This window comes from Gracilinanus agilis, chromosome 2 (genome assembly GCF_016433145.1).
Source record: "Gracilinanus agilis isolate LMUSP501 chromosome 2, AgileGrace, whole genome shotgun sequence".
NCBI lineage: Eukaryota > Metazoa > Chordata > Mammalia > Didelphimorphia > Didelphidae > Gracilinanus > Gracilinanus agilis.
The window spans coordinates 696,857,387-696,873,059 of NC_058131.1; the positions used below are offsets into that span (position 1 = coordinate 696,857,387).

The window sequence follows — 15,673 nt, forward strand, 5'->3', positions numbered from 1 at the left end:
GCTGCCCACATTCAGAGGAAGGACTGCAGGAGAGGAAACATAAAAGAAAAACAATTGCTTGAATGCATGGGTTAAGGAGGACATGATTGGGGATGTAGATTCGAAACTACCACACCAATGCAACTAACAACAATTTGGAAATAGGTCTTGATCAATGACACATGTTAAAAGCAGTGGAAATGTGCATCGGCCATGGGTGGGTGGAGTGCGGGGGGTGAAGGGGAAAGTAGGAGCATGAAGCATGTAACCATGTTAAAAATGAATATTAATAAATGGTAAAAAAAAAAAAACATCAGCAAGGGGACAGATAGGTAGCTCAGTAGATTGAGAGCCAGGCCTAGAGATAGGAGATCCTAAGTTCAAATCTGGCCTTAGTCACTTACTGGCTATGTAAGGCCTAGTCCTTACCTCTCTTCTGCCTTAGAACCAATACTGTAACATGGAGATGGCAGGGTGGAATTCGGGCAAGATACAGGGGGGAACTCTGGGCTGAGGCTTGACCCTGTATCTTGCATGAATTCCATCCTGCCATCTCCATGTTATAGTATACAATATTCTGAGATGGAAGATAAGGTTTTTTTAAAATTAAAACCATCGGAAAGTATCATCTGCAATGGGGATGTTATATACCTTCCCAGTAAGATGAGGTGTGATGCCCAATATCACCACTATTATTTAATATTGTACTAGAAATGCTAGTTTTTATAATAAGAGAAGAAAATAAATTGAGGGAATTAAAGTAGGCAATAAGGAAATTAGACTATCATTTTGTAGATATATCATGGTATACTTAGAGAATCTTAGAAAATCAACTAAAAATCTAGTTGAAATAATTAGTAACTCTGACAAAGCTGCAGGATACAAAATAAATCCAAATAAATCATCAACATTTCTATATATATTTTCAACAAAACTCAGGAGCAAGACAAAAAGAGAAAGTTCTTTTAAAACAATATAACATACCTGGGACTTTTTTTGCCAAAAGAAACACAGGTATTATATGAACCCAATTACAAAACACTTTCCACACAAATAAAGTTAGATCTAAACAATTGGAAAAACATTAATTGCTCATGGGTAGGCCAAGCTGATATAATAAAAATGAAAATTCTGCTTAGATTAATTCATTCATTCAATGCCATTCCTATCAAACTACCAAAAAAAATTGAAAGAATGAGAAAAAATAATAGCAAATTCATTTGGAAAAACCCAAAATATCACTATATTAAGGGATCTAATAAAAAAATGTGAAGGATGGTGGCCTACCTGTACCAGATCTAAAAATGTACTATAAAGCAGTGATTCTAAACAATCTGGTACTGGCTAAGAAACAGAACAGTAGATCAATGGACTATATTATGGGTAAATCACCTCAGCAGTCAAGTGTTGGGTATACCACAGATCCCAGGTTTTGGGATAAGAACTCACTATTTGACAAAAATCTCCTAGGAAATTGGCAAAAATTAGGTCAAGATCAATACCTAATACCCTTTACCAAGATAAGATAAAATGGGTATATGATTTAAACATAAAGAGTAATATATATAAGCAAATTGGGGGAACATAGAATAGTTTACCTGTCAGTCTATGAAGAAGGGAAGAATTTATAACCAAACAAGAGATAGGGGCCATTATAATATGTAAAATGACAATTTTGATTATATTAAATTTAACAAATTGTACAAAGAAAACCAAAGCAACCAAGATTAGAAGGGAAACAAGAAATTGGGGGAGGGGGAATTTATATCAAATTTCTCCAATAAAAGTCTTATTTCTCAAATATTTAAAGAACTGAGTCAAGTTTTTAAGTGTCCAAGTCATTGCCCGATTGATATATGCTCAAAAGATATGAATAAACAGTTTTCAGATGAAGAAATTAAAGCTATCAGTAATCATAAGAAAAAATGTTTTAAATCTCTCTTGGTTAGAGAAATGAAAATTAAAATAACTGAGATACCTCTTCACACTTATCAGATTGGTCAATATGATAGTAGAGGAAAATGATAAATGTTGGAAGAGATGTGGCAAAATTGGGACACTAATGTATTGCTGGTGGAGTTGGGAATGGATTTGCCCATTCTGGAGGGCGATTTGGAATTGTGTTCAGTGGGGTATAAAATAATGCATACCCTTTGATCCAGAAATACCACTACTGGGTCTGTATCTCAGAGATAAAAATAAATAGGAATGGACCTCTTTGTACAATATTATTTATAATTGCTCTTTTTGTGATGGCAGAGAATCAGAAACTAAAGGAATTTTCCTCAATTGGGGAATGGCTGAAGAAATTATGGTGTATGATGGAGATGGAACATAATAGTGCTCTAAGGAATGACAAACACAAGGATTTCATAAAGATCTGGAAAGACCTACATGAATTATTACAGAATGAAAAAAGTAGAACAGGAGAATATTATATGCAGTAACTGCTATATTGTGGAATGATCAAATGTGATTGACTTTGCTACTAATAGCAATGCAATGATCATTCTAGGACAATTCTGAGGGACTTAAGAAAAAAATGCTATCCACTTCCAGAGAGAAAACTGTTGGAGTAGGAATGAAGATGAAAACATACGATTTATCACTTATCTATTTGGGCATATGTTTTGGGCTTTTGGTTTTATAAGGTTATTCGCTTACAAAAATTAATAACATGGAAATATGTTTAGTGTGATAACACATATTTAATCCAGATTAAACTATTTGCCAGCTCTAGGAGAGGTGAGGGAAGAAGGAAGAGAGACAATTTGGATCATATAACTTTGGAAAACTTAAATACAAATTTTTTATTAAAATAAAATAATTTTAGAAAAGAATTGTTATTAGTTTAGAAAGTAAGAGCTTAAAACAAATGAATAAACTAATTGAATTTATTACATGAGCAAAATTTTTCTCTATGTAAATATAATTTTATTTTATGAAAAAGTATTTTGTAATTATGTTAATTAATTTCTGGGTTTGTTTTCAAAGATAATCCTAGGTATCTCATTTTTTTCTGCAGGTAACTAAAATGGGTTTTCACTTACTATGTTTTCTTTTTTGATATTTTTAGTAATACATAGAAATGCTATTTATTTTTGTTGGTTTATTTTATATCCTGCTCCTTTTCTAAAATTATTCATAGTTGCAATTAGTTTTTAGTTGAATCTTTAAGATTTTCTATATATATTATCACATGACATGTGAAAGGGTAATGTTTTATGACCTCTTTGCCCATTCTGATACCTTTTAATTTATTTTCTTTTCTTATTGATATTGCTTGCATTTCTAGAACAGTATTAAACAATACTGTTGATAATAGCCACCCTTCTTTTACTCCTGATCTTACAGAGAAGGGATTTACCATTTTCCCATTACAAATAATGTTTCCTGATGATTTCAAATATAAACTTCTTATTAATCTAAGGAAAATCATTTTTTAACTATGCAATTAAGACTTTTCAATAGAAATGGCTTATATTTTGTGAAAAGCTTATTCTCCATTTATTGATATAATGATTTGATTTTTGTTATGTTTTTATTGATGTAATCAATTATGTTAATAATTTCCCTCATGTGAAATCATTCCTGTATACCTGTTTTAAATTCTTTTTCGTTATTATATATAATATTTGTGCTATATTGTTGTATATATGGATAATATTTTATTTAAATTTTTTGCATCTATATTCATTAATAAAATTGGCCTATAATTTTCTTTCTCTGTTTTTGCTCTTCTTGTTTTAGATATTAGCACCATATTTATTTCATAAAAGTAGTTTGGCTGGGCTCTTTCTTTACCAATTGTTCTAAATAATTCACATAATGTTGGAATTAGATGACAACTTTTTTTTTAATCCACTTGTAAATCCTTCTGATTCTGAAGCATTTTTTCTTAGGAAGTTCTTTTATAGCTAATTGCCTCCTCTTTTAGTTTAAGTAATATATATTGTGTAAGTATTCATCCATTGTCCTGAAATTATTAAAGTTGTTGGCTTAATTATGCAAATTAAGTCATAATAATTGTCTTTATTTCAACTTCATTAGTAGTATTCACCCTTTTCATTGTTGATGACAGTGATTTGATTGTCTTCTCTTTTTAAAAATTATATTAACCAATGGTTTATCTATGTTTTAATAAAATCACCTTTAGTCTTTTTTCTCAATTCATTGGCTTTCTTATTAAATTTTGTTAATTTCACCTCTAATTTTTATTTTTTTAAATTTGGTATTTAATTGGGAATTAAAATTTCCCCCCTATTTTTAAGTTGTATACTAAATTCTAAATTGAGGTGCCCTTTTTTCTCTATTTTATTGAAATATTGATATAAGAATTGGCATATATGTATATATATACATATATGTCAATATATATACTAATAAGGACTGCTTTAGCTGTATTCTAGTAGCAGGGTTTTTTGTCTCTTTAAGACCATTTTCTTTAATAACATAAAATCATTGATCGTTACTATGAAATTTTATTTAATCCACTCATCCTTTGAGATTAAATAATTCAGTCTGTAATTAATTTTTATTCAGTGATTCTATGATCCCTTATTAAATACAATTTTATTGTATTGAGATCTGAAAATGATGCTTTTAATATTTCTACTTTTCAGCATTTAATTAGAATTTTTGTTTTTTAATATGTGATCATTTTTTGGAAATATATTTTATGCTGCTAAGAAAAAAAGCTACACTCATTTTTATCCTCATCAAATTCTCTCTTAGGTATCTTATCTTATCTACTTTTTCATCTCCTTAAACTTTTTATTATTATTTATTTATTTTTGGTTAGATTTATTAATTTCTGGGAGGTTTAAATCACCCACCATTATAGTTTTATTTATTTCCACCTGTCCTTTAGCTGTCCTTTTAAAAACTTGGATGCTATAATATTTGATGGGCATATATTTAGTATTGATAATGCTTCATTATCCATAGTATAGCTGAACATAATGTAGTATGCCTGTTTTTCTATCTTAATCAGAACTATTTCAGTTTTCAGCTTATCTGATATCATTATTGCTATCTCCTCTTTTTCTGTCAGCTGAGGCATAATATAGCCTACTTCTTTCTTTTATTTGTCCTCTATCTGTTTCATTTTAAAATATGTTTCTTATAAAAAATATTAGGGGAGGTTTGGTTTTTAATCCATTCTGCTATCAATTTTCATTATGTTGGTGCATTCATCCCATTCACATTCAAAGTTATAATTATTAGTTTTGTATTTCCCTGCATTCTATCTTCACTGTTTTTACTTCTTTGTCTCTTTTTTTCTTTTTTCTCCTCAGGAATCTATTTTTTTTCTCTAACCACTGCCTTACTAGTTTCTACTTCTTCTTCAGTTCAACCTTTATTTTCCACACCCACCTTCTAAGTTTTCCTCCCTTTTCTCCTGCTCTTACCCTCCTTGTTGCTGTTCTGTTGACTCTTAAGAGTTCCTTCCTTATCCCATCTCTTACTCCTTTATTCATTAATATAAATGAGCTTTATAATTATCTCCCAAGTTTTATCTCCTTGCCCTCTTTTTCTTAATCTATATGCTCTTCTAAGATTCTCTGTTTAAATCTTTATCCATCACCAACTTAACTTATAAGTTAAGAAAAAAATTACCTTTTTATATGTTTGTATTCTGCTTTCATCCAGATCCAATGAAGAGAAGATACTAGCATTTCTATTCCTCTATTCCCTTCTTCCCTTCATCATAACATTTTCTTTCATTTCTACCTCTTTTATTTGAGAAGAAAATTCCAATTTATCCTTTACCATTAAACTTCATTTTATTTTTAACTCATTTTATTACATTCCATTGGACTTCAAAGCTTCTCTCAATAAATGGTCCTTCCAACTCCCCAATTAATGGTGTAATTTTTAAGATTTAAACATACCATTTTCCCATAAGAGAAGTAAATATTTTGACCTCATTAAGTCCCTTATAATTGGTCTTTCATATTTTCTTCTTATGTTTCTTCTCATTCTTATATATCAAGTTTTCCATTCAGTTTTGGTATTTTCTTCAAGAATATTTGAAAGTCTTTTATTTCTTTAAATTATCATTTATTTTCTTATATGATGATACTTTGCTGGATAGTTTATTCTAGATTGTAAAATCAATTCCTTTGCTTTTCAAATGGTATTCTTTGTCCTTCAATGTTTTTAATGTACAATCTGCTAAAACTTGTTATCTTTATTGTATTTCCATAGTATTTAAACTGCTACCTTTTAGTTCCTTGTAGTATTTTTTCCTTAACTAAGGAGTTATATAACTTAACTACAATTTCCTGTAATTTTTCCTGTTGCTATCTTTTACAAGGAGTGATCGATGCATTCTTTTAATTTCCACATTGCCTTCTAGTTCCATAGCTTCAGGGAAATTTTATTGAATAATTTCTTAAAGGATGGCATTTAAACTCTTTTTTTATAACCCTTACCTTCCAGCTTGGAGTCAATACTGTGTACTGGATCCAAGGCAGAATAGTGGTAAGGGTAGGCAATGGGGGTCAAGTGACTTGCCCAGGGTCACATAGCTGGGAAGTGTCTGAGGCCAGATTTGAACCTAAGACTTCCCATCTCTAGGCCTGGCTCTCAATCCACTGAGCTACCCAGCTGCCCCCTTAAACTCTTTTTTTTTATCATAAATTTCAGGGAGTCTAATAATTCTTTTATTGTCTCTTCTCAATTGTTTTTCAGGTCAGTGGCTTTTGAAATAAGATGTTTCCTAGTTCTCATTTTTAAAAAAATTTAGTTCTTGTTCTCTTAAGTTCTCTTAAGAAGTTATCAACTTCTTCCTGACCAATTCTAATGAATTGTTTTCTTATATGAATTTTAGGTCTTTTTCTAATTGGTTGACCTTCTTTCATAATTTTCTATATTTTCTTGCAGTATTTTTTGACATTTTCCTCAACCTCTCCCATTTTTAGTCTTTTTAAAGCTCTTCTAAGAACTCTTTTTGGGCTTGTGTCCATTTTATATTTTTCTTAAAGTTCAAGAAGTGGATAATTTAATTTTACTATCTTCTAAATTTGAATTCTGAATGTTTCCAAAAAAGTCGCTTATGGTTTTGTTTTTTATCTTTTACTTATTCATTTTTATTTTATTTTATTTCATTTCAGTGGCCTATTTCTTAACTGTTAATTTTATGCAAGTGTACTTTCCTTGTGTGAGGGTGATAGTATCTCATGATGTATTTGTTGTTGTTGTTGTTGTTGTTGTTGTTGTTTCCTGAGCCCCTTAGGGAGGGGGTCTTTGATCTGTTGGTTATTTTAATTTCTATATTGTGGGGTCCCCATCTATGTTATCACTTTCAACACTCTTACCCCCATGGTTTCCCCAGGGCCTGTGTTTTCTTACACCTCTGCCCAAGTGTAAAAAGGAATTGGAAAAAACCATCTAAAAATGTATATATTTCTATGGACAAGGGAAATGTATCAAAACTACATTTCCCTTGATCCAACATGGTCCAACTGATTTCCGTTTCCGACGTCTTGACGCAGGGGAGAGCTTAAATCTCGTGGGTTAGGAGGGAGTGTCTCTTTTGCCAGCAAGCTCTCTTCTTTGGCGAGTAGGAACTTGGCTAGGAGGCAGTATGGTGGCGGCAGTTTTGAATGCTTACAAGCGCGTGGTCTAATGATTTTATCTATCAACATGGCTTTAATTAAAATACTAATTTATATATTTATGCCAGCCTTAATCATTTTTCATATTTACACCAAGAGCAGTATTCAGAAACTTTGTTCTTTAAGAGTTCGCTCACTTGTGTATATTTGCCCCTCTTCTTTTGTAGTCACAGTTTAATATAGCATTTAGTCAACTCATATAGGACCCACAGTTTTTTCTCAGTCAGCAGTCCATAAATCAGTTGGTTGAAGGTTCCAAAGTTGTCTTCTGCCTACATTGCTACCTTTAAGCCCTACTGCCTATTTATTTGGTTGTTAGGCAGTCAAGTAGAGCCCTCCCATCTTCTTCTCAAGTTGTCCCATGTTGGATAATTATTTTCCCCATTTCTTAACCACTTTTGCTGCTTTGCAGTTCATTCAGACACTATTTTCAAACACTTGTGGGGAAATTTAAAGAGTAAGGTAATCATCTGTCCTATTCTGCCAGCACACATAGTAATCTCAATAATTCATTTTTCATCCATTCATTCATCCATCCATTCAAGAACTTTAAAGACATAAAAATGCTGCATAAATATGACTTTCTCCCCCTCATTATAGAATCTAGCATATAACAGATACTCATCAACTCTGAAGTAGAGAACTTAACTTTTTCTAAGAGTTGGTACTTTTTTCCTGCCTTTTCAATCATTACCTCATATTGTTCACATGTCAATATCTTTCTCCCCAACTTAGACCTTTGAAGACAAAGAACTTAATCAATCACCCCTTATATTGTCATGTCTTCCACATATATCTTGTATATGAGAGGACAGATTCTTACTTTCTGTATGTTCATCTGAATTAAAGATGCCTTCTTGGCATTAAATCAGAAAAATCTTCTGTAGGGTGAAATATAGTGAAGGTAGCAGATTTAATAAGTCATAGTCAAGTGAATGAAATAATTTTAAAAATATAGGCTTGGATGCCCTGTTCTTAACAATTTTATTGACTTTAACAAAAACAATTTTGCTTATAAGTTTTTGAGAACAAAAGAAGTTCAGTTGTGAACTGTATACCCTCTTTCTATTGATTTTTTAAAAAATCGTGCTTTCCCAGTCACCAAATTGACTTATCCCAGGTTTTCTGGGCAGCACTTTGGAAATGATGGGAAAACAGGTTTTGATATGATTTAAAACAAAATGTCAATTTCAACCTCATTGCTTAAGCAACTGGTTCCATTTTGATAATATTTGTGGATGAAATAACAGATTTTCCTGAAGGGAACAGAAGTTCCATGATAGTTAGAGAAAAGCAGACCAAAGAACACATCATGAAGAGGATGGAGTAATACTGGGAGAAAACTTCAGTTCTCTAAAAAGAATTCTTGAAAACCATTGGATCACTTCTGGGAAAGGGGGAAGATTTGGTAGTAGAAGTAGGAGACCAATGTCATCAGGGCTAATTTCCTGTCCCCCAAGGAATTAATTTCAGAGATTTGGTTGGATAGTTTCACTTCCAAGTTGCCAGACAGATGGATTCTTTGATTCTTAAACCGCTTTTTTATTATATACAAAATTCACTGATATGTTATCAACCAATCTGAATATACTTCCTGTATGGGATCACTCCATGTTATCCAATGACTCTTAAAGATTTATACAGGAACCAGGGATTTCTGAATGTAGTTGAAAGGTTTTCATTGATTGTTTCAATAAAATTTTTTCCTACTTTGAACATCTGACTGATTGATTGATTGGTTGATTGATGGTTATAATGAAGACATAACCTCTTGTAGCTTAATGGGAGACAAAATTATCTCAATCACGTGACCATCTAATGTACCCAGCAGAATTCTTTCCATAAAGCTTCTGTCATTATGGTCACCAGTCTTCCAAGAACTGCTCTAGTTTTACTTTCTCTGGATGCCTTTCTTGACCTCCTCAACTACTTTGAGATCTCCACAGCCAGGCTGCTTATAGTGTTCTTGGCACTGAGAATGATAAAATAAGAAAAATTCCTTTATATTATTAACTTTAATAAAGCAAGAAAAATGGGAGTTTCCCCCAACTGAAATTAACCATCTCTCTCAAGTCTGAATCAAGTTAGATTCAAAAGTTTTCTCTATGCATTGGTCCTTATATAGACTAATCTCACACTTGGAAGTAGGGGAGAATGGTCTCCCCTAGCATGGGAAAGGAAAAGTCCCACACCAGGAAATAGGTGTGGCATGGTCCCTCCCCCAGGACAGGATTGGCCCATTGAAGACCAATCCCACACCAGGAAGTAATGGGGCGGGACCTCTGGGACATGCTGGGGGATGCAGTTCCCCCAGCCACTACACTTCAAAATCCACAGTGTTTACTTTGTGAGGTTCTTTGTTGAAGGCAAGAGTGTAGGTCTCTGAATCAGTACGCCTGTGTTAGAATCCTTCCTCTCATATTTACTTGTGATGAAGGCTTAGAAAATAACTTCTCCTGAGATTACTTTTTATGTGTAGTGTGGTGATGATAATATTTAAATGCTATATATGTGTACTGGGGGAGAGGGCTGGTATTTAAGAAGAATATACTATGTAAAACTTTGTTATAGAAATGCTTATCATTGTTTTTATTGTCATTAAAACATGTGATTCTGTGCCTGTTATTTCTTCCTAATTCAAGAGTGTGCCTTGAGGCAAGAGATGTTATTTTATAGATCATTACAGTCTTATGGAAACTTTTTAATTGGCTGATTAAATGATATTCCTGGGGAGGAGGCATAGGATATTGAATAAATCACCAGCCCCATTGTCAGAAGAGTAGAATTCCAATCCCATTTCTGCAGTACTTACCTGTTTGATCAGAGGCAAATTTGTTTGCCTCATTTTGCCTCAGTTTTCTCATTTGTAAATAAAGGTTTTGGGCTGGAAGAGCTTTAAGTTTCCTCCCAGGTCCAAATCACCAAATGTGTCTATAGAAGCACGTCTGTCACAGGTAGCTTCTCTGTCTTATGGGTACCCTTCTTTATATTCTTAGAATCGTTTTTTTTTTCCTCCATCACCAATACAAACCAAGAACTTTCTGTTCATCTATTTTCTGCAGTGGGATGTCCAAATGGCCTTAAACAAGTTGGCAGTCATCCGACCATTGCCATCACATCAACAGCTATGGTTTCTGTAGATCCTGAAGGGCTTCGGGGACCTTCGGCTTCCACTGTGCAGCCATGCCATTTGCTGACACTGGCACCCATCAAAATTCCCCTGCTGACAGCCCCCTTCTCAGGTAAGTTCCAAGTCTAGCTATAGCATTGAGATGATGCCTTATTGGACGTAAGCCACCACCCCCGTACTCCCTCTCACTACCAAGGGTGAGCTTTCCCTATGAGAAGGATGCTGTGCCCTGAAGCACCATTCTGGCTTTATGTTTTGTAGAAACAAAAAAAAGGCCCATTCTAATTAAGTCTATGTAATTGAATGAATATAATAGTAATGTCTGAGGAGGCCATAGTAACAGAGGTTTTCAGTGATCATCAGAGAGCATGTAGGAAGTAAGGCCAACATCTGAAGCAAAATCAGGGCTCAAAGTAAAAGAAAAATGCAGAAAAGAGAATTTGGGACTAATCTGGAAAAGCCATCCTTTCTGAATCCATGAACATTTGCCAGTAAAAGTCATTCCAAACATATGGTCACTAATCCACTGTTTGCAAATCCATTGGTTCATAGATATATGATCCATGCATTAGTATGCACATGAGTTTTACTCCATGTAAACAAAGTTGACCTAAGAGCTTATTCTGTTTGTAAATAATATGCTGGGAACTGCTGTCAAAGGGAAGAGCAGATGTTGGGATTTTAGGGGTAAAATTATAAAGGAGGGAGTAAGAGGACCCAGACCTTGATGTGTTTTGAAAGCTGGATTCTTTAAGATCCGACTTCTTGTTTTTTCTTAAAGAATGGGTTGGGAAAAAAGGAATAAAACAAAAAGTGATTTTTAATTTTTATGCCCAAGGAATATGTCTTCTAACATTGATGTAATATCTTTTTAATGTATTTCCCTTTTTCTTTTTAATGTTTGGAAAAATATCAAGAACAATGTGTGCCAAAGTAGAAATGATCATTAAAGAAAAAATTCAGGAGGAGGGAAATTGGTCTAAAAATTGTATTGGGTTGGTGCCAATACAATTTTATGAGAGAAATCTAGATTTTTGCCCCACCCCCACCTCTCTCTCTCTCTCTCTCTCTCTCTCTCTCTCTCTCTCTCTCTCTCATCTCTCTCTCTTTCATATTCTCACTCGATTCTGAAAGATGTGGATTTGAATTAGGTTAACAATTTTAAATTTGATTTTAAAATACTTTGATTATACTGGGAGAGGAGAAAATCAAATTATTTGCTCTTCTAGTTACATCTTTCATTCCATTTGATACTTTTCTAAGGGCAAGATTAATTGGTCAGTTGATCAACTTGAGAATCCAGCATTGGGTAGTCAAGTATAGCCTGCCTGATGGTTATATTTCCCCAGGGAAATGAATGGTATTGAGAAATAAGAACTATATTAAAATACACACATAATCCCTTGTGGGGAACATCATTTACAACCACATCCGCCTTTTGGTTAAAGATGTGTCCATCTAGACTTATTAGAGGTGACATATGATTTCCCAAGGAAATAAGTCTTTGAATGAGAAAAAAAGAACAAAACTATGCACCCTGGCAATAGGGGTGGGGGAATTTCATTGCCTGTGCCTCTTTTATGATTTATAAAGTCACATAATAATTAGGCAACTTTCCATGTTTGAATTTTATAAGGTTTCCATAATCCAATTTGCCATAATGTGCATTCAGTCGGAAAGACAAGCACCAATGTTATCTATCTTAGCGATAACTGTCAGGACGTATTGTCAACAAGACATAAAGGGCAATATTAAAGCAGAATCTCACAGATTGCTGTTGCAATCATTTGTTTTAATAAGCTTGATTCAATTTGGAAGGGCTGCTCCACCACAGAGAGTATCTTTGAGACTTCCAGGGGAAGAGCAGGCAATAAATTGGGAAACTGGGACAAGCTGTGATCCATTTGGCCTACTCAATGCCATCAGTGCTAAATAGTATGGACCAACAAACTGAAGACAAATGGAACACTTTCTGTGCCTTAGAGGGCCTTCTTTTAGAAAGTTTCTCTGGTTCCCAAAGTGAATTGTTGGGATTTTGTGGATTCCTATCATATGCTACTTTTGTTCCCTCTAGTCATTTGGACTATGTCTATCTGTACTCTTTCTCTATCCAGAGAGATAGATAGATTGATAGATATATAGGTATTTATCTCTGGAGAGAGAGAGAGAGAGAGAGAGAGAGAGAGAGAGAGAGAGAGAGAGAGAGAGAAAGAGACAGAGAAACAGAGACACAGACAGAAAGATTGAGATCCTTACCCCCACATATATCATATATGTGTTTGCTCTTAGGTTTATTCTTCTAAATGATTTTGATTTTTAAAGAGAAATAATTTTCCTGATTATATGACTGCCTATCTTGAAAGCAAGGTTTATAGATTTCTCCACCAATGCTTACATGGGTGTAGTGCAGGAAAAACAAATATGTGCCTCTGTTAACAGAGGTTAATATTTTCTGTAGCAGATTAAGATTTTAATATACTTTACATAAGCACTTTTCCACTGGTATATTAAAAGTAAAGAGCAGAAAATTTGAGCTTCCTTCAATATGTCAGTAATAAATACTAAACCAGTAATGATCAATCTACTTTCAGTTAGGAATTTCATTAAAGATTCAATTCAGTCATTTAAGCAATCACCTCACTCAAAATCCATGAGAAAGAGAGAGAGAAAGAGTGAGGGGAAGAGATAATTTGTTGAGGAATGAGATGGTTCTTCTTGTGATTAGAGTCTCTCTTTGGCATAGGCATGGGCACAGAGGCTAATTTGACTACCTATTATTTCACAGCTTAGGGGGACTTGATATTTTCATTCTAGATCAGCAAATTATTTGTAATTTGAGAGTCTTGGGGAATTTGGGTTTTTTTTGAGAGTTCAAAGGTCTTGTCTGGGACCCCACATAGACCAAGGGAGCCTGGCCTTTTGGACTCTAAGATTATACTCATTCGTTGCATTCTATACTCCCTTTCCTTTCTAACTCAGGGGTGGGATTTTGATGGAATTTTGGTTTGAGGAACTTCTGTGTGAGAGAGTTCCTTATTACAATCACTTATATTCTTAGGGATTTGCCTAGATCACTGAGAATTGAAGGACTTACCCAAAGGTGCGTCCTCCTTATAGATCACTGGATGAGAACAAAGCCCACATTTTCTGGACTTTGGCACCAGTTGTATTCACCAGGTTACTGAGCTATCTTTTCTGTTTATCAAGGGGGTAGAGTGCTAATTCATTTTCCTTTACTCTTGTCATATCTTCAAGGAATGGAATGACACGTTGGGCAGACAGGTGGATAGTGTGGGGTCTGAAATCAGGAACATTCAGCTTTTCAGACTCTTACTAGCTACAGGTCATGGACAAGCAACTTAACCCTGATTGCCTCAGTTTCCTTATCTGTAAAATCAGCTGGAGAAGGAATTGGCAAACTATTCCACTATCTTTGTAAGAAAACATCAAATAGGGGTTATGGAGAGTTAAATGACTGAAAAACGACTCAACAACAGACCAAGCCATTCAAGGCAGCTTCTGGATGTAGATTCTCAAGCTTAACTGATTCCCTAGGCTAATTTTCCTCCAAATTGGATTCTCTTAAATCATAAATCAAAATTTTCCCTAGTTTTATACCTTAAAATTATTTTTGCTTTCAAATTTTGCATAATTGAATAACTTCTAAATAAGAGAACTTCAAATTGGAAAGCCAATGCTTGCTTACGCAATGTTATAAGGTAAAAATATATTTCTATAATAATGACAAATGACATGAATATAGCACTTTAGGATTAGAGAGAGTTCTTTTCAGGTATTCTCTCCTTAAATCCTCAAAGCAGTCTGGTGATATTGATGCTGAAAAGATAATCTGAATTTTCTGGGTAAGAAAATGGAGACTCAGAAAGTTGTTGTAAATCACGCCTCATGAAAGAGCTAGCCAATAAAACTATTAGAAGGAAAATAAAATGAAATAAGAATGACAACAATAGTAATATTTTATACATTGCTTTTAAGATCTTCAAAGCACATTTAATCCTCAAAAAATCCCACGTGCTAAGTTCTATTTTAACTTTGATTTCGCAGATGAGGAAATGGAGGCTGAACGATATGACATCTCTTGCCCAAAGTCACAAAGCCAGTTCAAATATGGCCTTAGACGCTTTCTAGCTATGTGGCCCTGCACATGTCAGTTAATCCCAGTTACTTAGTCCTTATTGCTCTTCTGCCTTAGAATCATATTGATTCTAAGGCAGAAGGTAAAGGTTAGTAAAAAAGGGAAATGTAGGCTTGAATGAAAATGTTGAGAAAGGTAGCTCAAGCAGCAGACAGCAGACTCTCCATTTGGGAAGAAAAGGAAACTATCATACCTCTGGGGAGAAAGAATGGAATCTGTCTTTTAAAAACTATACTTTTATCAATGAAGATAAAATGGTTGGTAGTAAAAACTTTACCAGTCAATATTTGGATCATTTGAGCTTTTCAGAAACCATGTTAGAGTAGAGGGGAAGGCAAAATGAATTTGGCTATGAATGGAAAAATGCTTTTCTCCTCTCAATAAAGCAGATGAGGTGAAGCTTTAAAAAATACCAATTTCATCTTTTTCTTCTCCCACAATTCCATAGGCATTCGAGTGAAAAAGGTAAAATCGGTGTGAGCCATTCTGGACCCTCATAGTGTGAATTACTATCAAATACAAATATTAAAAAGGCACCATCTGCCATATAAACCATTTGCCACCTGTTCCTTTGCTTTCAGAATTATTTAATGGTTTAAATTTAACATTTTATCCTGCCACAGAACAGCTGGGAAGTGACTAAGGCTTTCTCCTATCTGTAAAGTAAGAGCCAAGCAGCATGGCATATGAAAACTGCATCTTGATGCCAGGATTCTGCAAGCCAGTCTTCTCTGGGTCTGTCAGCCTATCTCATTAGCAAAGGCTGCTGATGGTGAAATGAATTTT

At 34.0% G+C, this 15,673-nt stretch overlaps 1 protein-coding gene across 1 annotated transcript in view; it reads left to right on the top strand.

The window, feature by feature from the left end:
• Window positions 1-15,673, top strand: part of TCERG1L (transcription elongation regulator 1 like) — a 341,385-nt gene that overhangs the window by 51,572 nt on the left and 274,140 nt on the right. The window contains exon 4 of the mRNA XM_044662931.1: window positions 10,664-10,843. Coding sequence (XP_044518866.1) covers window positions 10,664-10,843 — 180 coding nt within the window. The remainder of the gene's footprint in view (window positions 1-10,663; window positions 10,844-15,673) is intronic.